The sequence below is a fragment of the Lepisma saccharinum genome, chromosome 6 (genome assembly GCF_977018435.1).
Source record: "Lepisma saccharinum chromosome 6, izLepSacc3.1, whole genome shotgun sequence".
Taxonomy (NCBI): domain Eukaryota; kingdom Metazoa; phylum Arthropoda; class Insecta; order Zygentoma; family Lepismatidae; genus Lepisma; species Lepisma saccharinum.
In genome coordinates, this window is record NC_139234.1 from 77,222,702 (window position 1) to 77,246,379 (window position 23,678).

The 23,678-nt window shown below is 39.5% G+C and overlaps 1 protein-coding gene across 2 annotated transcripts in view; it reads right to left on the reverse strand.

Annotated features, from left to right (window-relative positions):
* LOC145989466 (kinesin-like protein KIF12) overlaps positions 1-23,678 on the reverse strand; it is a 314,209-nt gene that overhangs the window by 6,801 nt on the left and 283,730 nt on the right. For both annotated transcript variants that reach the window (XM_083124813.1, XM_083124814.1), the window contains exons 10-15: positions 20,605-20,709; positions 16,092-16,215; positions 15,169-15,388; positions 13,233-13,404; positions 12,665-12,759; positions 10,925-11,113 (exon numbers count right to left, since the gene is read on the reverse strand). In XM_083124813.1, coding sequence (XP_082980939.1) covers positions 10,925-11,113; positions 12,665-12,759; positions 13,233-13,404; positions 15,169-15,388; positions 16,092-16,215; positions 20,605-20,709 — 905 coding nt within the window. The remainder of the gene's footprint in view (positions 1-10,924; positions 11,114-12,664; positions 12,760-13,232; positions 13,405-15,168; positions 15,389-16,091; positions 16,216-20,604; positions 20,710-23,678) is intronic.

The window sequence follows — 23,678 nt, forward strand, 5'->3', positions numbered from 1 at the left end:
AGGAGTGTGAAATGCAACATGGTAGCATCTGGAGAGAAGAAGGCATTCTATGTGCTACAATTCCACAAAGCAATTGACAGGGTTATGGGTACATTCATAGATGCTCTCGGAAAATTCTCTACACAGTTGTTTGTGACAGTTGAAGGTCACGACTTGCTCGATTTGTTGATTTACATGGGCTTCATTGGAAAGCTTTGCGAACCCGGTTCACAGTGTTGCTTGACACTGATGATCGGCTGCTGGATTTCCTTTTGCACAAACAACCTGCAGCCACAAATTTTTTGTACCACTTATGAATTCTTTCTTCCGTTGATAGTTCTTTTTGAAATGTTGTCTTCCACTGATGGCTGTAACAGAGTTTGTTTCATTGAATTACAGGACACAGAATGCCTTCTCATCTCCAGATGCCACCATGTTGCATTTCACGCTCCTAGCGGCGAAGTATGGAACCAGAGGTATGCGGAGTTATTCAAATAAAAACTTATGTACATCAGGCACAGACATACACCCATATAATGACAATATGTTCTATAAGTTGTCTGTAATAAAATCATGGAACCAGGGAGTTCTTTTTTAATAATCCTGCACTTCAAAGTTTCTCATAAAAAAGAACAGTATTTACAGTTAGTAGTTTGTTGCATGAAGTTCTTCAGGTTCGAGATTCTTTATCATTAGATTAGCCAATTGGAATATCTGCAAGGCCATCATGCATTGATACTGCGGAAAGATGTGTGCAAGAATGAAGCCAGGTGGTGTGATGGTCAGCATGTCTGGCCAGAGTACAATAGACAATGACTGCAATTTCCAAGAATAGTGGAAGTTAATCACAGGATTTTCAGTTTCAGAATTGCCTATTTCAACCCAAGTAACTAAAAAAAATCGTTTGTAGATTTATATTTTCTTGAAGTCGGGCCATGAATGTCAATTTCATGTTTAAATACAAGTCAAGTATAAGAACATGGCTTTGATTGGTGTTATATGTATCCACTTTTCAATATTCTGCCACAATTTTGTTTGCTGTTTGTGTATCTGATCTCTTCTATGCTCATACAATCTCAACATTTAAAGAGCATCACATGATCTCTCTGTTTCCATTTTACTGGCCTACATAAATTTCCATAGATAGCCAGCATACCTGTTGTAGAGAATAGGTATTCCCGTCAGCATGGCGAACCTCCAGTCGTTGTAGGTTTCCATGACCGGGGTACGCTATTCATTCGCAGCTCCCCAATTTCCTCACGATGGTGGGTGGCCACCAATCCTATACACTGGCTCAAGAGAAATGTTGTTACGCTTTCCCCACGAGACTCAAACCAGCATATGTCCTGTAGCCAAAGCCTGATGTCTTAGGCTTGATTACCATCTACGCTCACAGGTCACTGTCCCCTAATGCTATGCTCATGATCAGGGGGTTTCCACACTAGCGATTAAGCTTCGCTCCCATCAAGGTACGATCAACGTGAGTCTGGTGTTGGTTTTCAACGACGGACTTGTCTGTTACAGAACTGGCATTAATTAGAAGAAAATAAAGAAGAAAAAGAATTGCGAAAATGGGAATTGATTGATATGTTTGATTTACCTACTTCGCTTTTCTGCCAGTTTTGACTAATTGCGAGGATGAGGATGCATTGTGATATGACGAAATGGAGGAAGGGACTTCACAAAGAACATCCATGCCCAGGCCAGGATTCAAATTCGGAGCACTTGGCATCGTAGCACATTGTGCTAACCACTCGGCCATGGATTGATTGATTTAGTTTATTTTACTTCACTTTTTCTTCCATTTTTGGCTAATTTGCAAAGATGAGGACGAGTGATGATATCATGAAATTGATGAATGGACACTCACAAACACTCATGCCCAGGCTGGGATTCGAACATGGGACCACTCAGCCACAGAGGTCGGCTATTAAAATATAATACTGTTTATTGATAGTTTCGATTTGAAGTCGGCAAATGTTTATGTTCAGCTACAATGTGCAAAACTCTAATGTCAACAGTGGTAGACACTACTTTGTCGGTCTAGGTTTGGCATGAACATTTTTGGCCTTTTTGTTTCATATCGACATTGTTGGCCTTTTCTTTTATCAGAAAGTTTTTGACACAACACGTGACAGATAAACATCAGGTTCAAAGCCTAGTTTCAAGGACCCGATTGTTACGCACATTGTGTGAAAAGTAGTCTTCCTCGACTAAAAAATAGGAATAATTTGTTTAGTATTTCGTAAATGAAGAACAAGTTCATCTAGATATAAAGAATTATGTTTTCCCTTGACAGAGGGTTGACCAACACCTTTCCCTTTGCACACACACACAAATGACAATTTTGTTGTCTGGAAAAATATGACCCTCAACAGGTTATCTTTTTGATATAAGGATTTTAATTCATGCAAAAAGGGTCATTACAACTAGTGTTCACGGATCATATTTGTGGTTAGTCCCCTCTTGAATTTCTTTCATTGGCTATAATTGTAATTTGGTTGTTGCGGTCAGTTTTTCTTAAATTTCTTTTACTCTGGTTCATGAAATCACATATTTTGACTGATGTTTAAAAACAGAATTGAGAGGAAAATATTTTGGGATTTTCTTGCACAATATCTCCATCAATCAATTTTATCTATACTCGCCATTCTCTGTGTTTTAATAGGTCTTTGGCTTCTGCCCTCTCATCTTCTACGCACAAAACTGGGTCACGTATCCTCTGCAACAGGGCTGAAGACTGCTACTGAACCATGAGTAGAACGATACAGATGTTCACATCAATGATTAAGCTTCGGCAAAGTCAAGTTCCACCCCTACATGCTCTGGTCAAATATTCTTTCCAACCGATCATGACCGAACCTCGAGCTGAGCGCGATCGGAACAAACCTTGACTGGAGCGCCAGGTGTGAATGCTTCTATTTAAAAATCATTCAACAATATTGACCGCACCTTAAGGGAAGGGTGATCTGAGCGTTACTTGAGCGTAGATGCGAATCAAGCTTTAGACTGCACGGCCATGGTCCAGGACATCACAACTAAGAATATTAATAGCAATTTCAGTCTAGTGTATTATAGAACTATTAATCAAAAAGAAATTACGTAATACCAAGAGAAAACGTTCAGCAAATTAGTGTTCAACCATTTTCTAATTTGCTAACAAACAGTGGCACACACCAAAAAATTGTAAGTCGATATGCCTTATTTTTTTCTAGTCAGTCCTATATTTTGACCCCCCCCCACCCCTTTCCCTCCTTGGCTTGTCTCTGCTAACATATCTCTGCAGCTGATATCGTATACAAGAAAGTTCAAAGACATCTATTGATAAATTACAGAACTAGCCTTGCTGACACATGATAAAAAATGGCACTAGTATCATATATTTTAAAGGTTAGTGGGTACATTATGTGCTTAAAGAAGAGAAAATGTATATAAAATTGTTATAAGAATTAGAACAATTGAACAGAAATAAATGAGTTTAAATTTTGTCTGAGGATGTAAATTACCTTAATATTACATAGCACGTTAGTGGATAATAACTTTTCCTTCTTGTAAGGAACTATGCACAGTTCGCCATAAGAGCAGCAAGAAGTAACCACTGATATCCCCAAGCATTATTAGGTTCCAATGCATATAACACAGCTACCAACAACCTTAGAGGCAAGAATTCCACTTGACACTCATGACTAACAGGCTAACCACATCAGGGTAAGAAAAGATTGATTGATTTAGTTTATTTTACTTCGCGTTTTGTGCCTCTTGGCTAATTTGCGAAGATGGGGATGAGTGATGAAATGATGAAATTGATGAATGGACATTCACAAACAACCAAGCCCGAGTGGGATTTGAACTCAGAACCCTTGGCATCACAGCACGATGTGCTACCACTCGGCCACAGGGTCCGGCGGGGGTAAGAAAAGAGAACAAGTGTTGATTTTTCATCCACATTACATGCACACAATATCTATGCAATGTGGAGAAATTGTAGACAATAGTTTGTGACTTATGGTAAATGTTCTGTTCATGTCATTAGAGTTTAGATTTATTGTCTGTGTATGGCTTCACCGTACGCTAAACATACATTTTTTTTTCAGAATCTTCTAAATCCATCAATTAGCTGCATGCATACTAATTTTGTTGTACCCCGCCTATAAGCTATCATAAGGAACTACTTTCTGAATTTGCCTAAGCGACATGTCTTGCTGGCAGTGTTTGATGCAGTGTGTTGGCATAATGGGATTGCGAATGATAAGAGTGCCTCACCATCCTTTTGTTGTCATCAGCTTCAGTTGAAATTCTGTGCCATCTAAGAGTTCTGCGAAAGTTCTTTTCTACAAAACTCTATTTCTTCTTCCAGCGATATTAAGCTTCCAAATGGATGTTTGTCAGATTCTGTTTCGTTTTTAGATTTCTCATCATCTGTTGGAGAAAGTGCATGGATGTCTTCTGATTCCTGCACCGCATCATGTCGAGAACCATTGTTTACACTGTTAGCTATGGCAGAGGACCGTTCACCCTCATTTGGATCATGACTCGTGTGTATGTCCGCATTGACAACATGCTGATTCTCAGGCAATGGGACAACTTCGTTCAGGCTACTTCGTATGCTTCTTGCATGAAAACTTGCTCTTCTACCAGGTATGTGACCGTTCGGAATAGCATGTGTGTCAGAAGACATTTGAGGATATCCTATTCTTGATATTACATCTCTTGCTAGGGCATTTTCGGCCGTTAGAGTAGAAGCTATATAATCTAGATCTGCTGTTCCAAGTATTCTGTCCGGAAGAGGTGTCTGTTCGGTTCTGAACAGTCGAGATGGCAGGGTGGTAGAGCTCCTGCTGTCTATGCTATACGGCCTAGCTTCGCTGAAAGATGCAGAGTTCTGATTGGACGATAGAGCAATATTTTCTTGGACAGTTGAAGACCTGCTCAGTGGCATTTGTTGTTGAACATCCATACTCTTGCTCCCGCCAAAAGTGTTGCTCCGCAGCCTGTTTCTATAATAGGGCTCTGACTGACTTCTTGTAAAAGGCCTTTGTTGAAGAATAATGGGGGAATGGGTGGGTGAATGATGGGTAGAGAAAGCCCTTTGCAGAACTCCCATACCTCGATTTACGCTACTAGTGGTTCTTGCAAATTGCGATGCCAATCTGTTGACAAAAATCCAAATAAACAAAACATTTCAGTTTAAAATAAAGTCCTTGTTTTCTGAATAGACGGACTCACAACACTGAGATATGCAATGCAAACATATCACTGAATGAAACTCTTACAAGCAGGTGCTTCTTTGCACAACCACCCTTTCACAGGAACAAAATACCATATATGTTTTCAAAACAAATTTAATATTAATATGTTACTTTTAAGTGGTGCAATAAACTATATTAAATACATATTTTGCATCACATTTTGTACTAAGATTACAATTATAAATGGGAGGAACTATCATGTGAGAAACAACTTGTAATATGAAAATAGATGTACATAATAAGATGCATTTCAAAGTGAAAATGATCAAATTAACAAATAAATTGTAGAGTCAGTATCCCAATTATAAGATTTCAGTGACACAGATGTTGAAGGATAAATGCAATGCAGATAATTTGACACTTCTATTTACTCAGGGTGATTCAGTATATGGATGGTCAGATGTAAGGGTGAAAAGTACACACTAATACAAGTAAATAAAGTTGTGACCGATTGTTAAGATGTCCATACAAATGAGGAAGAAAAAAACTACAAACACTCCTCCTGGAAATGGACTGAGGCTCGTGGGAAATGGAAATGTCAGTTAGTTTTTGGCACAAATGAACAGTAGTGAGCTTGGAATGACTTTGGAAGGCCTTGCAGTTTTTTGTTTTTTTTTGCTTGAAGTTGGCCAAAAACAGTGGTGACAGTTTGCACTCCCGTTGAGAAAGAAATCCGGAATCTTTAAGAGGTGACTGTTTGACTGTTTTAGTTTTTGGAATCCATGAAAACAGTTGAGTACAAGTTGGTCGGCCCAAGAGCTACGTTGAGGATGATGGAAATATGTGCCCGGAATCATGAAACTGATTAAACGGTAGCGTGATCGTCTCGAGGAGATTTCGCTAGCTGTTCCAGGGAGTTTCTTCAAGTCGGATCTCAGTTTGTGGAAAGAAAAGTGCTAAAGTGAACAGTCATTATTTCGATAATAATGAGAGGTCTCATATTTACTGATTAATCAGTTAAGTCACCAAAGGGTGTAAGAAAAGTGCTATTCAGTTCATTGCAAGAACAAAGGTAGAGATCTCAAAAGCAAGCTAGCCATTGTTCATGTAAGTAAATGTGGTAATATTCAGTTATTATTTTGAACTTAATTATCATAAGTGTGTGTAGCTACTTTCGAAACTTTCATTAATACAATCCAAAATACAGCTTTGAAACCTCGTATTAAATTTAATTTTATAAACCAAGGACAAGCGGGGACTTAGGGACCTTAGACCTTGATCCTTATAATATTTTGCTGAGGTGATTTTGTAATAAATTTGCGAAAATATATTTTTGTTTTTTTCTTTGCTATGCAATTTAAGAGGAGTAATAAAACTGAATACAATTGTTTCTCGCTGAACGAAAACAAGCAATGCAAAACCAACTTTTATGTTAGAAAGTCTTCGTCAACATGGGTCCACAAATGAACCATTTGGAAGCATATGGCAAATGTATGAATGTATTGTCATGATCTATCACTAATGTGTTTGATGATACCCATGATTGCCCTTACGTTTGTTCACTAGGAGTACACTGCTTCATGCTGGAGTATTAGTTCTAGTGCAGGATCAAATAACAAAAACAAAACCTACAGTATATCAGGTGTATTCTGCAACCTCACAGCAGTGTTACTGTGTTGTAAACAAAGAGCCAAACTCTGACAGCACGATTGTGATAATACACACATTCACCTGCCACTTTCTCAAACACATTTCATTTGTGGACTCACATTGACAGACCTTTTTTCTTACTCTAGTGTGTACTTTTGTATTTTTATCCTTACAGTTAGTACCATCACTTCTGAATCATCCTGTATTTACAGTTTATTGTAATGGATAATTAAATTCACAGCATCCTTGTTGATTTATACCGCCACATTCTGGAAGAAAGCTAGGTCTACATGGAACAAGTATTATAACATAATCTTTGGTTGTAAATGATTGCAGGTTATTTTGACATCTCATGAATCCTTTCAATTAATGAACAAGTACAAAGTACACATCTTGTCCCCAACCTTCACTTTATAGAGTATATGTTATTCATTGTAACAATACACAAGCACTCTCATTGATCTGGAATTCATTACAAAAATCATTGTATTCTGGTTCCTAAATATAAAAATATTATATTGTTCACATGGTATATTTAAATAAATCAAGCACTCAGTGGCGGCTGATGAGAGGGCTGCAGGACTGCAGCCCCCCCAAGCATATTATGTTTTGTTGCTATTAGCGCAAAAATAAATGTTTATACTGCCACTATTTAATTTTTGCACTAATGGCAACAAAATATATTTGTTTCTTCTTGTATGTACGTATTGCTTGCATTCTAGAATTATTTCTCTTGTAGTGTACGGTTATTATAAGCATAGACTACTACTGTAGACTACAAGAGAAATAAAAATATAATCTGTTTGGGGGGGGCTGCAGGGGGGTTGCAGTCCTGCAGCCACCTTCATCAGCCGCTACTGCAAGAACTCATTACATCTTCCAGTAGATTAGTCTTGTTTATAAATTTTTAAAACACTTACTGTTTTATTTATAGTTCAGCACATATTATTTCTTTCATACAGATTTATGGGAAATAAATGCAAGTGCTGTTAAACAAATGAACAAAAAAATACAATCCAAGATTTTGAAATACAATAATTGAAATGCAACAGGAAAAAAATAATTAGTCTGAAAGGTGGAAAACAGCAGATTTGAAGTGTAGACTTCCAGGAAGTGACATCAGAACAGTTTCAAAGCAGCAATGAACAATCAAGCAAGTAGCATGCAGTGCACAAAATTGTTCTCTCGTTGTTTGTTTGTAAAAAACGGACATCGAGAATAAACAACTACCCTTCTTTGTATGGATGAACAGAAGTTAGTTAGTTTGTGTGTGCTGTGTGTATTCGTGCATGTGTATGTGCTCGTGTGAAGTATTAGAGACTGCAGTTGAAATGTAGTTCAAAGATAATTGTTTCCGTAAAATTAATTAAACCGGTACTTGGATACATCAACACTTTTCATGTTTGTATTAATAGTTTATCACGTCTAAAGTCCCTTAATTGTTTTCCTTCAATATTTCAAGTAGGGTGTGGAGTTCTGGAGGAAGGGGGTACCTCCATCAATGACTTTTTTATCTGACATTTTGCCTCTTATCACTTAGATCTCAAACATACTTTACTAATGATATTGTTGATATATCTTATGTAATTAAATATACGAGGGAAAATCGAAAAGTCTTCACGCCTATTTTTTTTCTAGCTTGTTATAAGTGTTATTACAAAAGTGAGATATAGGAGCGATGCAGTAGCCTTTTCTTGGAACGGCCCTATTGTAACTTCCGATTTCTTCCATGGCACGGCACTGTTGTCAGTTGGCAAAGATGGCCGGAGTGCTCAGGAAATCCACGCCATATGAGCAGCGAAGTGTTATTCATTTTTTAAGGTGCAAAGGACAAACAGCCACAGATATCCACAGAAAAATGCAAGCCAGTGTATGGGAACAAGTGTTTATCAGTGCGAAGTGTGCAGTGGTGGTGCAAGGAGTTTGAAAATGGACGGGAAAATGTGGAGGACAATGAGCGATCGGGCCGACCTTGTTCCTCGCTGACACCGAACAATATTACCTGTGTTGATGAAATGGTGAAAGCTGATTGACGTGTTTATCTGAAGGACATTGCCACTGAACTTGGCATTTCCTATAGTAGTGACATTGTTCACTTTGCACTAATAAATACTTGTCCCCATACACTGGCTCCATTTCCCTGTGGATATCTGTGTCTGTTTGTCCTTTGCACCTTAAAAGAAAATTAATAACACTTCGCTGCTCATATGGCGTGGACTTCCTGAGCACTCCAGCCATCTTTGCCAACTGATAACAGTGCCGTGCCATGGAAGAAATCGGAAGTTACAATAGGGCCGTTTCAAGAAAACCATACTGCATCGCTCGTATATCTTGCTTTTGAAATAACACTTATAACAAGCTAGAAAAAATTATGCGTGAAGACTTTTCGATTTTCCCTCGTATATAAAATGACCCTCTCCCACCTTTTTATAAGGATTTCATATCCTGATTTCAAGACTGGAGTTATTGATGTCTTGGTGACCAAGTATGTTGCTACTGAATGTTCCTTGCTTTAGTTCTGACCCGAGTATGGGTGTTTCTTTGTGAGTGGCCCTTCACCAATTCCAATAATTATTGGATGATTATAATCATGGTCAGAATTAACCTAAATAGACAAAAATCAAATGACTGGAGCTATTAAGAATGTACTTGAAGTTTATATGCTTCAAGCATGAAATTGCACCTTTCAGAGATGGCTGTTGACAAACCTGTTACCAGGTTTATAATTCAGCTGATGTTTGATTCAGTCTAAATATTATGTATAAAAGAAATAGTACATACAAGAACAACAAATAAAACACAGCAAGTGTTTATTCAAGGTGGCACATATATGTAACTTCCAATGTCAGTTTGTGACCCTGTCCGAATGCATGTGCAGGAATCTTCCTTGCTTAGGCAGCTGCAAGGCTTGCAATCAGTCTGCAGCAGAATGTTGGCCAGTTCAGACAAGAACCCAGATAGCACGTAAGTTAACTGCAAGTTAAATTGACATTCCATTTAACTTACATGCTATGTGGGTTACGTGCTATCTGGGAATCATGGCAGTGGATGTGTTCATCCGAATATGTTCCATTCAGGAGATGCAGTAGTTACTGGTATGAAGATCACCATCAACCCATGCAAGAGTGGTTCAGCATAATGAGGTGGGTCAGACAAATGGCGAACCAATGGCAGTGTGTAGAACCAGAAGTATTCAAGGGGTAGGAGGCATACTCTCTTGTGTCCTGACACTTAACTGTGCATCTCCTGAATGGAACATATTCGGATGAACACTTCCACTGCCAATGTTCCATGGCAGACCGATTCCAAGCCTTGCAGCTGCCTAAGCATAGGAGATTCCGGAGCATGCGTTTGGACAAACTTACCAATTAGCATTGGTTGTTACAATATGCACCACCCTGCACATACAGAGTGTTCCAAAATAATGTTTACACTCTTTGATCGTTAATAACAGGGAAACTATTAAACATGACTTGACTGGATTCTTTGCATTTGAAGCTGCAATGTCTACGTTAAGTGTATGTGAGTGGTGTTGTTTTTAATTTAGTCACAGCCCACCAGATGGTAGGCACTAGTGTACACAAAATGACAGAGGTGAGGAATGTTTCTTTGAGAAATGTAAGAAGTGTCAAATATCCACCCAGATCTCCTGATTTAATACTGTTAGATTTCTACCTGTGAGGAACTGTGAAGAACAATGTGTAAACCACAAAGCCACAGACACTGAATGAGACAACCTGTGCTTCCCTTCCCATGGAGACCATGTCTTCTTGTCGATCTGTTTAGCGCTGCAGACGACGTATTGCTGCCAATGGTGGTCATTTTGAACATCTGGTATGTGGGGGAAAAAGTTCATGATTGCTGTTATTAACGTTCAAGGAGTGTAAACACTATTTTGGGACCCTCGGTATTTCTTATGAAATACTGTGATGCCGTAAGACATCAGTCATATTTCAATAACACTTTTCCTCATTCTTCTTTTTCCATTTATCCACTTATAAAATTACTTGACAACCTAACACTGATGAAATTAGATAACTTGGGAAACACAATTTCCCATACATTTTCGCAAAATGAGATTTTCCATACATATTCATAATACTCACTCTAGCTGATCAGATTGTCCTTTGTTGACAATATCCTTAAGTTTCTTCTTTCTTCGTGCTGAAGTGCTTTCATCTGATGACCCTGCAGACTTCGTAGAACCTGCAGATCCATTTCCTTTCTTTGTGTTCTCCCAGGAATTGTGGCGACGGTGACTCTTGTCTCTGTACGTTTCTGCAATGTTGGTCATGCTGAAAGCACGAAACATATATTTTTATTCACTGAGTGTGTCTCTGCATAGGAAACAGCAAACAGAAAACAGTTTCTGGAAAGTTTTAAGAATAACCAAGTTACTATTAGAGTTATTTAGTTGAAAACCACCAAAGAAAGTTTGAAAGATTCTGCTATCGAACACTGCCTAATGGTGATTGCACAGATAGGCTAATAGGGGCTGGACCTGCAGTTTAAAGTGGGATCCGAACCACTATGTGCCTCCACCGGGTATCAAACCTGGGACCCCTTGTTTACAAGGTGACGACGTTACCACTATGCCGTTGGGGGGATCCCATGTTGGTCGATGTCAAGAAACTGAACCATCTGAATATTATGGAAAAACGTAACATTAGAAACTATCAGGTCTGAAGCACTCCTGATTTTTTTTCCTGAAAAGAGCTTAAGCCCACTCGCCTCTCAGTTCTGGAGCCACTGCTTGCAATTATCCAGTTGAGAAAGAAACTCATTTATAGTTATTTACTTTAAAAAAGTAACTCTGTTATATTTACCGAGTTGAAAAATGATTCGGATCAGTTGCAGTTTCTTAGTGTCAGGAAAGTAACTCAGTTGCAGTTGTTTAGTTGTCTCATGTTAACTAGGTTATTTCTGCGCAAGATCGGAAGTCTTAGAGAGCTGATAGCACACTTGTCTTCAGAAACTGAAGCGAATCAGATTATCTAAACCTTTTAAGCAGAAATAGTTCCCTGAGGAACCATCAACACTATGTGAGCTCACACATCTGGTGACCCCATGGGATTAGCCCTGACAAGACAGTTTCAGTGGTATTTACATAAAAAGGTGGGGGAGGGGGGGTGTTGTTGGTTTATGTGTGGATTGTCAAAATGAAGTGACTCTAAGATAGTTACCATATTGGTAACATACCCTAACAAATTTCCTCCTTTTCTATATTACGTATAGGGATGTTTGGTTCGTGTTTTCCCATCAGTACACTCGAGCATATGCAATTGAATATTATTTTATTGTGACAATTATCGTAGAAACATACATGTAAAATATCACCCTGGTAGTTTCAGCCCACAATCATCTATATCATTTTCATATATGACTGTGTATTGGTAAGATAGACTAAACTACATTTTACCATGGAAGTGATGACTGTTCACCTAAGTTTCAATTTCATTGCATCTTTCACTTCATGATCCATATTTAATGTCCCGTATCAACATAAAAATGACAATTATACTTGTACTACCAGACTTTGAGTGTATATCACTCATTTGGCCTGCTTGCGACATCATGGTGAGCTCTCAATTCTGTATGCTATCTAGCGTCGTCCGTGTTGACTATTAGAAGCTCAAGTGAATTCCTCTCACTCCAACACTCTAGTTTAGATCCTATGCTCTTGCATGATGTTGATTGAAGTACCAATAGGAAGGCTGTGTGGAAGATTACATCTAATAACGCTACATTTATAAACACAGTGCCAACAAATTAATTAGAACTAATGCTAATTTTTTGTTGATAAATTATTTCAGTTTAGAAATGTGGTTTGTCAATCTTAACATTACCTTTTTCCAATCCTTCTCTTCTCCAACTCCTTTTGTATGGAATCTGGTAGCCTGTGAGGTGGTTTGGTAGACATTCTCCCGTCAAGAATTTCTTGCTGGAAATACAAAATCAAGGTGACATAAACATCTGGTCACTATATGTGACAATTTATTTGCGTGTGTGTGGCACAAGATGATTGCACATTGTGGCTATTCTACATTGTGCAGTATGGGTTGAAATAGAAGCAAAGCTGGTAGTATTGTGTATCCTCTAAAGGTTCTTAGTCAATTAACTGTTCGATTAGGTTTTACCCAAAAATTTGAAGGTAAAGGTAAAATTGTCCTGAAATGCTTTCATTAGAAACTCCTTCATAGAAGTTTCCTTGTAAATCGAAGAAGAGATAAATTAAAGTACATATTTTTTCTCACTACAACAAAGTTCCGAAACATGTACCTGCATATGCAAATTATATATCATGTCAACTTGCTTGTATCAAACTATGATTTTGTTTATGTTGAAAATTAAATGAATTTGCTTGATACATGCATTTATTGATAGAATAAATAATATCTTTCGAACTAAACTGACCTTAAATTTAGGACCATTCACTGTATCGTTGTTGGTGCCATTAGTAAGTGGATTGGTCCATATGTTGGTGCTGGAATTCTGAAGGTCACCATCTGAGCCATTGAATGACATATTTAACAGTTCGGCTGAATACGTTGGCCTAGCTGGTATGATAGGTGAACGACAACATACTCTGAAAGAAAAGGAAACAGGCTTTTAATTCATGACATGGATCATGATTACAAACGTTATCCATTTCTTACTGTTCTTGAAAAATACTGTGGGGTGTAAGGGGCGACCTTCTGTAAAGGCGACCAAAAGTCAACCTCACTTTCACTTAGTACACCCTGGACTGCATTTTGCAGATGAACGAGGCTCTGGCGACTGGCATTATGGCCAGTATAATTCTGTGTGTTGTCCTGTGTTTTGTCCTTGTGTCCTTGTGTGTGCTGAGTGCCTCTTTACAGCCTCAGCTTTTAATCGAAGTCACGTGACGGGTGCAAAATAGCCTAAGTGCTGACGCACCCAAACTTTTAAATACAAATTCCTCAAAAATTCTTGAAAAATACTGTCAATTATCACTTATAAAAGCTTGTACAGAATGCATGCAGTGAGTCCAAATAAAAGGTATCTAAAAATAGAATGTTATACAGGCATGGGCATCCGCAGAATTTTTCCCAGGGAGGGGCAAGCAAGAATCTTTTCCAGGGGGTGGGGGTAAACATGGCACATTTTCCCCTATAATAGTGTTGTCCCTTAAAAAAATTGCTTCAATTTGAATTTATCATGTTTATGCAATAATTAACACACATTATTGTGGCTGAAATAAAATTATATGCGTGAAATATATAATTTTTGGTTGACTTTCATTTTCCAGGGTTGGCTGTGCCCCCCCCCCCCATCCTTCCAGACATCCATGTATACAGGGAATTCAAAAAGTCTTTACCAATTACATAAGCATTCTAGGTAGTAAACCAGTTCAGCTGAAGGTATGTAGTTTGCAAAATTCTGTAACTAAACAAGTTCCTGGGACATTATTAGAGGGAACGCCAACTAGGAATGCAGTTAGCAGAAACGTTCTGGTCAACCAGGATGAAAAGCAATGAATAGTGATCCACCCCTGTTTGTTGCTGGGGAGGGGTGAGGAAGAGGAAGAAGAAAGAAGTACAACCTGGCAGCCTGGAACTTGGCCAGTGAAATACATGGAATGTAGCAGATGACAGAATTTGACACTTTCCGATGTTTGGTTTGGTGACAGCTTGCTCATTCTCCAATTGCACTGCAGAATGCTCAACTATCTTCCTAGGTGGCATTCAACATAACCAACCTCCAGATGGCCATGTCTTGTGTCTGCCCCTATCTAGAACAATATTACGGAATGTTTCTTACGTTATTGTATTACGGAATGTATGTGGCATGCCACAAGAGGTTAATAATAATTAATAATGCCCCAGAAACTTGTTGAGCTAGTTACAGAATGTCACACATCTCAACTGGTTGCCCCTTCCCTAAATTTAGATCTTTCGCCACATTACACATTTTCAAGTTAACAATTTCAGTGTCATAAAGTAACTGTAATAGTAACTGTTGATAGCGTTACTTCTATTTCAAAAAAGTAACTACAAGTTAGTTAGTTAGAATTCTTCAAAAGTTAACTTTTACTTGTAACTGCATTACAAGTAACTAGAGTGTGCGTCAAATCTCCTGCATATGGCCTTGAACGGCTGAACAGCACCAGCGAATCACAGACGTGTGGCGTTGCCTAGTTCCGTGACAAGGCGTTTCGCTCAAATACGCTGTCTCTTTTCCGTGTCTCAAATACGCTGTCTCTATTGGCTATGCCCATATGCAGGAGATTTGACGCGCACTCTAGATACATCCATAACACTGATAAACACTAGTGGATCAGAAACACTACAAGGTCACAGTGGTGGACCTGTATAAGAAATTTACTCACGAATTCACATCTTCAAGCTTCTTCAACAGCCTCTCATTCTCGCGGCAGACAAGTTCCTGGTCCCGAAGCAGCAACTCTCTTGTGGTGAAGAGCTCGGAATTCTCCTTCCTCAAAGCCTCATTCTCAGTCATGTAGTGGCCCACCAACTCCGTTAACTCGTTTCCTTCCATTTCCGACAGTTTATCTGGATCAATATTAATAGGTGCACCCACACTTCTTCCTATGGATGAAAGGAAGTCATAAAAAAAACTGCAATTATGTAGATGTCACTGCAGAAGATTTTGGAGGAAACTAAGTTCCAGAGGAATTTTATAATACTGTATTTTTAATATTTTATGCATTTATATTTAGTATCTTATAATATGTGTATATACCCACACAGCACACAAATATCCACGAGACATCTAATGGATATCCAGGAATGTACAGTCGACATCCATTGGATATCCCAAAGACTCATAACTCCCAAAACGTGTGGAAACGTCAATGTAAGACAAATACTGTTAATGAAACATATCTACACATGATAAAGAAAAGGGGAAAACTTGTTAGAACATGTTACCAACATGGCCACCAACTTGGAGACATCATCATTTTTTAATGCAAAGGTGACAATGTGACATATCAAAATGGACTAGAATTTCAGGAGAAATGGTACCTTGCGAGTATTTAAACATTACTTTTTTCATTGTAGTAGTGATTGCAAATTATAAACATTAACATTAATAGCATTTACACTTTATTACATACCCCTAGCACTTTTGTTACAAAAACTGTGCCCTTTTTGCTTTACCAATAAGTGTTGTATTTAACTATATTTTCATTCTTTCTAAAAAAGATAACCCAGCTCCAATGATACAAACTCCCCATGTGCACACATTAATAACATATATTTAAAAATATACATATGCATGAAATCTCACCTGCAGCAAATGGTGGTCCTATAGCAGTTGGTGCTATGTGCAACATGGATCGAAGATGCTCATTTTCGCTTTGAAGTGCATTTACTTCTCTCTTGAGACTTAGAATGAGAGCTTCTCTTGGATCCTAGGAAAACAAGTCGACTTTAGCAAAAGGAGCAACAACTAACATACCAAAAATCCCATACATCTCCATACATATGAAACAAACAGCTTAATATCCAAATAAAATAATAAAAATACTTTTGCTTTAAAATTGCATTATATTGAATGTATGTTTCTTCAATTTAAATAGAATGCAATGCAACAAGTAGATCTAAATTTTATTTTAACTAAAATACCCTTGATCGCTGAGCACGTAGGGTGGCCAAGTGACGACCTCGTCACGAAAAGTTTGGGGTTCGAGACCCTATCTGCTTCCTTTGTAAGCGGTTCTCCATTAATTTCATTTACGTATCATTCATCCTCGTTGTAGCGATCCAAAATAAGATAATGCAAAAACTCTTTTTCCTAAAGTAATTGCAATAACATATCTCTCTTTTACAACTTTGTCCCTTGTGAGAAAGCATATGGTTAGCTTTACATTTTTTTTAAATACAAGGAGCTAATTATACTAAAAACACCTTGCTTATAAATAAATCTATTATTAAAATTACAATGTATTTTTTTTAAAACAGACAAGTTTTTAAAATTCAATAAAATAATAAGTTAAGATAGGCCAAAATTGGTAAACTCCTACTCAGAAAATGTCACAATTGAAGATTTAAATTTGACATTAAAAAAAAGTATATTTTTGAGATTCGAATGGCTTGTGACATTCGATGGTGGATTTAATAGTGAGTTAATAGTGACAGATGTAGTTTCCTATTATGTTTATGCCATAATTATCCAGTTTCCATAATGTCCTCATTACCGTACCGTTATGACCAGCACTTATTTACCATTGCCATATACCTCGACCAAGTCCATACCAAAGATAAAACTATAGTTTGGCATGAACTAGAAACTATTAACTACATCGGTTTGGAACATGAGGGAGATATGGGAGATGCATTGAACCCAATACAATATAGCTTTTGTAAAAAGAACATGCATGTAAGCATAGGTGTTGTATGGTATGTGGCATGCTACAACAACTTGGGGTAATTTGTGATATTACTGTGGCCACAGGCAGGAAATTACAATGAATCGTAAAACGAGAAAAAAGGTGATTAGAACTCCACAGACAAGCGCTTGTATGAGGAAAGCTGGTAGGATTGCAAAGTGCTCAATAGCATGGTTAAGGCTCGGAGGATGGAGACACCGTTTGCTGAAAAGGGAAGAGGGAACGGATGAATATTATGTAAGAAGATGATGGGTTGAACCACCTTCTATAATATTTTTATGTTAAGACCTAGTAGATGTAAATAACAGATTCACCGGCTTTCGGCGAGGGTCTATTTTTTTTTCTAATCTTGTGACAAAATTATAATTTTTGGGATATTTTTGGCGAGATCTATTTTTTTCATGTTTTGGCTAGTTGATTGGAAATCGACCATCGAATGTCACAAGCCATTCGAATCTCAAAAATATACTTTTTTTTCATGTCAAATTTAAACCAGATTACCTGACAATAAGCAGTTTGTTTAGCTGTTTTAGACTACTTCTTCAATTGTGATATTTTCTGAGTAGGAGTTTACCAATTTTGGCCTATCTTAAGTTATTATTGAATTTTAAAAACTTGTCTGTTTTAAAAAAAAATACATTGTAAGGAACAAAAATGTGATTTTATCAGACCTTTGAAAAATTCTGATTATAGACCCGTGGAAAATTGTATGTCCCAGGCCCTGCTACTACAGTAAAACATTTTTGAAATCAAAATTTTTGTATGCCAAAACGTGTTGTATTTATTTTGAACATAATTTTCTGCTTTTTAAGTATGTTTTATAATAATTTCGAGCTGTGATATTAAGAAATTAAAAAACAAATGCTACCACGTCTGGACCAACGTGAGATTCGCACACGATGTGGTTCTTAATATAGGTTATGACGTGGCTCTTGATGGGTTATGAAGATCTGAGGTTATTCTAGGGTACAGTTTGCTACACTCTGTCCCGGGAATCTCTGGAGCAAGCGAACGAAAATACGCCTCTGCACAAGTAGTGACTCGAGAAAGAGGGTAACTGAGTGCCTGCAGGAAAAAACGCTGCTGCAGCTACCAGCCGTTTGCAGCATCGCGCACTGCCTTGCTCTGCCAACTTGCTTTCTCCCCTTCTCTACCGTTATACGCGACCTTGCTCCACACATTCCCTAGATAGAGTGTAGGTCCAAAATGTGTTTTTCTGAGGTGTCTGTGTGTGTGGAAAGGGTCAGGAATCAGCAAGCGTAAATGGGTCCCTTTTTCTCTGTAAAGTATTTCAATTCGGTCCAGGAACCTTTTTTACGGATCAGTTTAAATAAGGATCAAGTTTCTGAAATGAAACAATAAGCAACTTGGACCGAATTTAAATTGTGCGAGAAAAAAAGTTTCCGGCTCCGTAGCGGAACCCAACAGAACCCGTTAGAATTTATGGGTTTCCGTTGACTTTGCTGAATGTGCCACCTGTAGTGATGGGTCCTTCGTGAACGAACCGTTCCTTTTGAACTACTCCCTCTTTGGAACTGTGAAGTGCTCGATCCTTCGGAGTGAACGAGCAGTTCCTCTGTGGTAGTTCCTCGTTCCAGGAATCGTGAGCTTTGCGTGTATTGTTACTGCTGTGTATGTTCTCTGGTTTTCTTGTGGGAAGTCGAGTAGTAAGCGCACTTCCCCCCCCTAATCCTTTTCACTCAAGCTAACTCCAGCAAGTCCTCCCCCGCCCCCTTCACTTCAGCTGCACGAAATCAACATCGGGAGGAGTTGGTCGTTCCTTTGAATGGCTGCGTGAATGAGCGAGCTCCGGTGAAGTGCTTCCCGAAAAGGAACTTCCATGACCCGTGGTAGTTCCTCAGAAGTCGTGAGCGTTGCTTGTATGTTGCCAACGCTCCCAGTCGATGACTCACTCCTACGAACCATCGAGAGAGAGATAGAGAGCGCGAGGTCCCGTCTTTTGTTGCTGATTGTTGATAGTGGCGGTTTTCCGCGTAGCTATGCGTGCAACTCTGTTTACAGCAATGCTGCAGAAGCTCAACAATGAGGGAGGGATGGGCAAGTAATTCACCTTTAATCCTTTTTGAGGCATGTTTTCGCAACTCGCATTGCAAGGAACTGTAGAAAGAACTTGACAGATAGAAGATCATCATATCTAACTTACGAAAACGTTCCGTTCCCGTGCTTTTCCATTATCGTAAAGTAAAAGTGGGGCCGCGAGTCTGAAAAGGTGGGGAGGGGCGACGGCCACCCAAGAAAATAAATTTCGACCTAAAATTTGTACATTTTACACATACGTATAATTTCATTTCAATCTCTGTTTGTTAATTATTAGAAAGGCGTTACAGGTGCATGCTAACTTCACACTGAAGTTGTTTTTTTAGGAGATTATACTATTTTGGAAGAAAATATGCCTCGTTTGACACCTTGGAAAAATATCTCGTTTACCCTTCCCTGAAAAAAATACAGCGGACGTCCATGTTTAAATTATTTACAATTATTTTTCCTCGTCTATCACCAGGCGCTGTAATGCACTGCGACAACAAGGGGTAGGAATTCATTTTTGGAACGGAAGAGGGGAGAATATAATTTGTCCAACATTTCCTTTCCGACGAGGACTTTTTGTCCGCTTAAGTTCAATTATCCATTAAAATGTATTTTCATTCACCTCCACCCTGAAACCAGCTCCCGAACCTCGGTCGGTCAGTCGATATATTGTTTCCTATAGCTGTTTAATATGTGCGCGAAGGCAGATTCCTCCCCTCTAATTCTTTTCACCCACTCCAGAAGCAGTCTCCCACATCCCCTCCTCCGCCCAACGAAACCAACTTCGAGCTGTGTTGGTATGGTAGATCCTCCTGTGAACGACGCCTTCAACGAGCAAGCTCCAGTGAACTGCCTTTCTGAAAGGAACTGCCTCGTCCGAGAGCATGCTCCGTGGCTTCGTAGTTCCTTTGAATGACTTCCGGTGAACGCTTCCTTTCGGTGAGCGAGCTCCGGTGAACTGCTTCCCGAAAAGGAACTGCCATGACCCATCACTAGCTTCCTGTAATAGCATTTTTTTAATTCGCTATTTTGAAACATTTTAATAGCTGTACAAAACCTATAGGTCATTCTAGCATAGGGAATTTTCGAATTCAAAATAGGTCATGGTTCTCATGGTAAGATACTTAACCAACCAAATGAGATCTACGTACATTATATATAAAGCAAATCTGGGTAAGATAACATGTAAGTGGTTGATTATAATTCCCAGATATTCATACTCTGTGATAGCTATTTCAATCTATTGTGAATGGTTACTCTTTCGTACTTGTCAATAACGTTGAATGCGTTGCAATTGTCTGTAAAAAGTGTAATATCATAACTGTGATAATGTATATGCTAGTGCCATCTTGTGAGAATACTTACCATAACAACGATTGGTTTCGTCCTAATCTTCTTAGCACGAGCAGCATATCTTAGTGTGTTTAGCGTCTCGCTTACATTTGACTTTGCAGGGGATATGCAGGCAATCTGAAAAGAAACGCAATATAATTGACAAACGTGATAATATTTACCATTGTACGAGGGTCATCTAAAAAGTTGTGCACATTGCGCATGCGCGGTCTAAGAGTACATCTGCTGGCTAACTCCTCTGTATGCTATAAACCTATACCTTGGAATGGAAGGAGAAAATGGGCCAGGGCCAACAGCGCTCGCAGGGGAGGTTATCTCCCTAGAATAAGGAACTGCTGCCAATTCCTTTCTTCTTCCTTTTTTTTTCTTTATCCTGATTCTAGTTATTCCTTTTTTCCCAATCTTAGTTTCTGGTTCACTCCATCTACTCTTTATCATTTATTTTTGCATGTTTTCACCCCTGATTTCTCATTGTCTTCTTTTACTCTTCATCGCTCATCCATCATTTACCTTCTTTCCTCCCCTCCCTCCCTCTCTCTCTATCAATTCTGGACTTCTAGTGTTGCTAACCAAGATTATATGTCAACAAATTGCCCCCTTTCCTCGCACCATATAACCGCTATTTTCAAATCCCCCAGGCGTTACAAACCGTAGATTAGTAAATCATCAGTGACGAAACTTCCAAAACATCCTGCAAAACTATGTTCATATTTCTTCTCCCCCGAAATTAGTGTTGTGAAAAAAAAATCCCTCCCACTTGTCTCAGTAACTATAGGTCTTTTCTACTCTTACGGCGACCGGTCCTAGTTCTGGAAAGGGGAGTGGGGAGCGGGGATTACGCCGCAGACCAAGCAGACAACAATGGTGGCTCCGAGAGTTCCGACGCGGCGGGAAAAAGTACTGCGTGAACCTCGTTCTCCTGGCTGCTGAGTTTCTTATCGTGCTGGATTCGTCGCTTCTCCGCTCCTCACTTCCCTTGCCAGCATTAGGGTCGGTCGCCGTAACAGTAGAAAATACCTATAATATCTGGAACTTCCTGTATAGAATAAATTGAAACGTAAAGGACCATGCTTAAAGATGGAAAAAATGGAAAAAGTTGTTTCTTGTCCTCTGAAAGCCTAAACCTTATATAAATTCGCTGTCAAATGAAAATTCAATATCTCTATGCATAATTACCACGCCAGCGAGTTTACGAATGGAGGGAAAAGTACGACAATGGATTCAGTTCGCAGGCAGATGGGTGGAAAGAACTTCGCAATGGGTCATAAGTGACTGCAAAGATTCTTCTTCCTGATATAGGACAGGCACTAACTCAAGATTTGAAAATATATGTGCATCAGAAATGGATATATACTAAAATGCAGCAAACGTGTGCAATTCTACATGCAGAAATCTAGTAGATAAAAAAACGAAAACAAATTAAGCCTTTCATTTCACTGTCCCTTGTATCTCTGATGAAATGTCTGAATTTATGGGCCCCGAAAGCACTTAACTCTCTCCGTTTATTCATTGTGACGGCAAAGGCGTCTAGAGTGTTCTTGCACTTAAATAAACCTTTTCGAGCAGTCCTCATCTCCGGGAAGGCACCAATTCGAGGCAAGCTCGGCTTTTTTTTTTTTTTTTAATGACCAAGCGTGGTCAGGACGTCATCTTTTGTGACCTGCATCTTGTACTTTATTACTCATTAACAGGTATCTAATATCGATTTATTAACAATAATAGTGGTTTTACTATCTACAAATACATTTCCCTCTGCAACTGTCGCTAGAGGTACGGTCATACAGTGTTCCACAAAATTTACCCAAACATATACACAAAAGGACGGCACAGGACAATACGTGGTACCTTATGCCACCAGAGTGTCGACGAGGTTGGTAAGTACCCGATGCCGAGTCGAACGATCCGGCGCCTGCCGAATCTGGAGCAAACCTTGGAGTAGGGTAATCAGCCCTGTTAAGATGTCGGGTTGTGCGAGTTTTTGAAGCAAGTCCAGGAGGGTCTCTTGAGGACTGGTCGAAGTTGTGGTAGCTGCTGGGCTGGTAGCCGGTCGAGGTGCCGGAGTGCTGGGGCCTCTCCTGCTTGGTGGCGGCCGCTGATTGGCCGGTCTCTGCAGTGGTGCTGGTCTTGGAGCCGTGGCGAATGACGTCACTGGAACTTCCTGCCGAAGTGGCCGGGTTGGAGCTCGGCGTCGGTGGTCAGATTGGGTTTTCCTCTCTGCTTTTATCTTTTTGAAGAGCGGGCAGCCTCTATAGCTGGCGTAGTGCTGTTGATTGCAGTTCACGCATCTTGGTAGTGTGGCCCGGTCTTTTTCCGGGCAGTCAGCAAAGCGATGAGCCCCGCGCACTTAACACAGCGGGGCGGAGCGAAGCAATGCCGCTGACCGTGCCCGACCCTCTGGCACGCGTGGCATTGGAGTATTTGTGTAGAGCGATATTTTTCAACCCTCAGCGAATATTCTCCCAATTCATGTAGCTTGTAGATCTCATACGACTTCGGAACATTCGGTAAGACGACCATTATCAGAGGTAATGGGCGTCTGGACGGAGTGGGACCAGGGATGACGTGGTCCACATCAGTAGCTGGTAAGGAGCGTCTAGATGGAGCTTGGAGGCGACTGGAACTGTGGACGGTAAATCCATGTACCCTGGTCAAGAATGAGGCGACTTCCTCGGGGGTCAAATCGTCCGGGAGGTGTCGAAGGATAACCTTTAATTTTGCAGCTGCTGAAGAGCCGTAGGCATATCCAATCTTTCTGCTGTTCAGGAATTCACAAACCATTGAGAAATCCCGTTGGTCGTCCGTTATAACTCTGCAACACCCTCTTTTAAAGGTGAATCTGGCGCGTTTATTTACAACTTTCGAAATTAGGTAGGAGAGTTCCTTACCAGTCGTGCTGAAAATAGATATGCAGGGTGGCCTGCGTGTCGTAGTTGGTTTTGAGGAAACCGGCTTGTTGCCTCGTGACGAATTGCTTGGCTGCGACTCGGGCTGACGGTCGCTGTCGTACTCGCTGCTGGTAGAGTTCTCATCTTCTTCTTCTATTGTATGTCGTTTCTTGAGCACTCTCTTCTTTGGTTTCCCCTTGT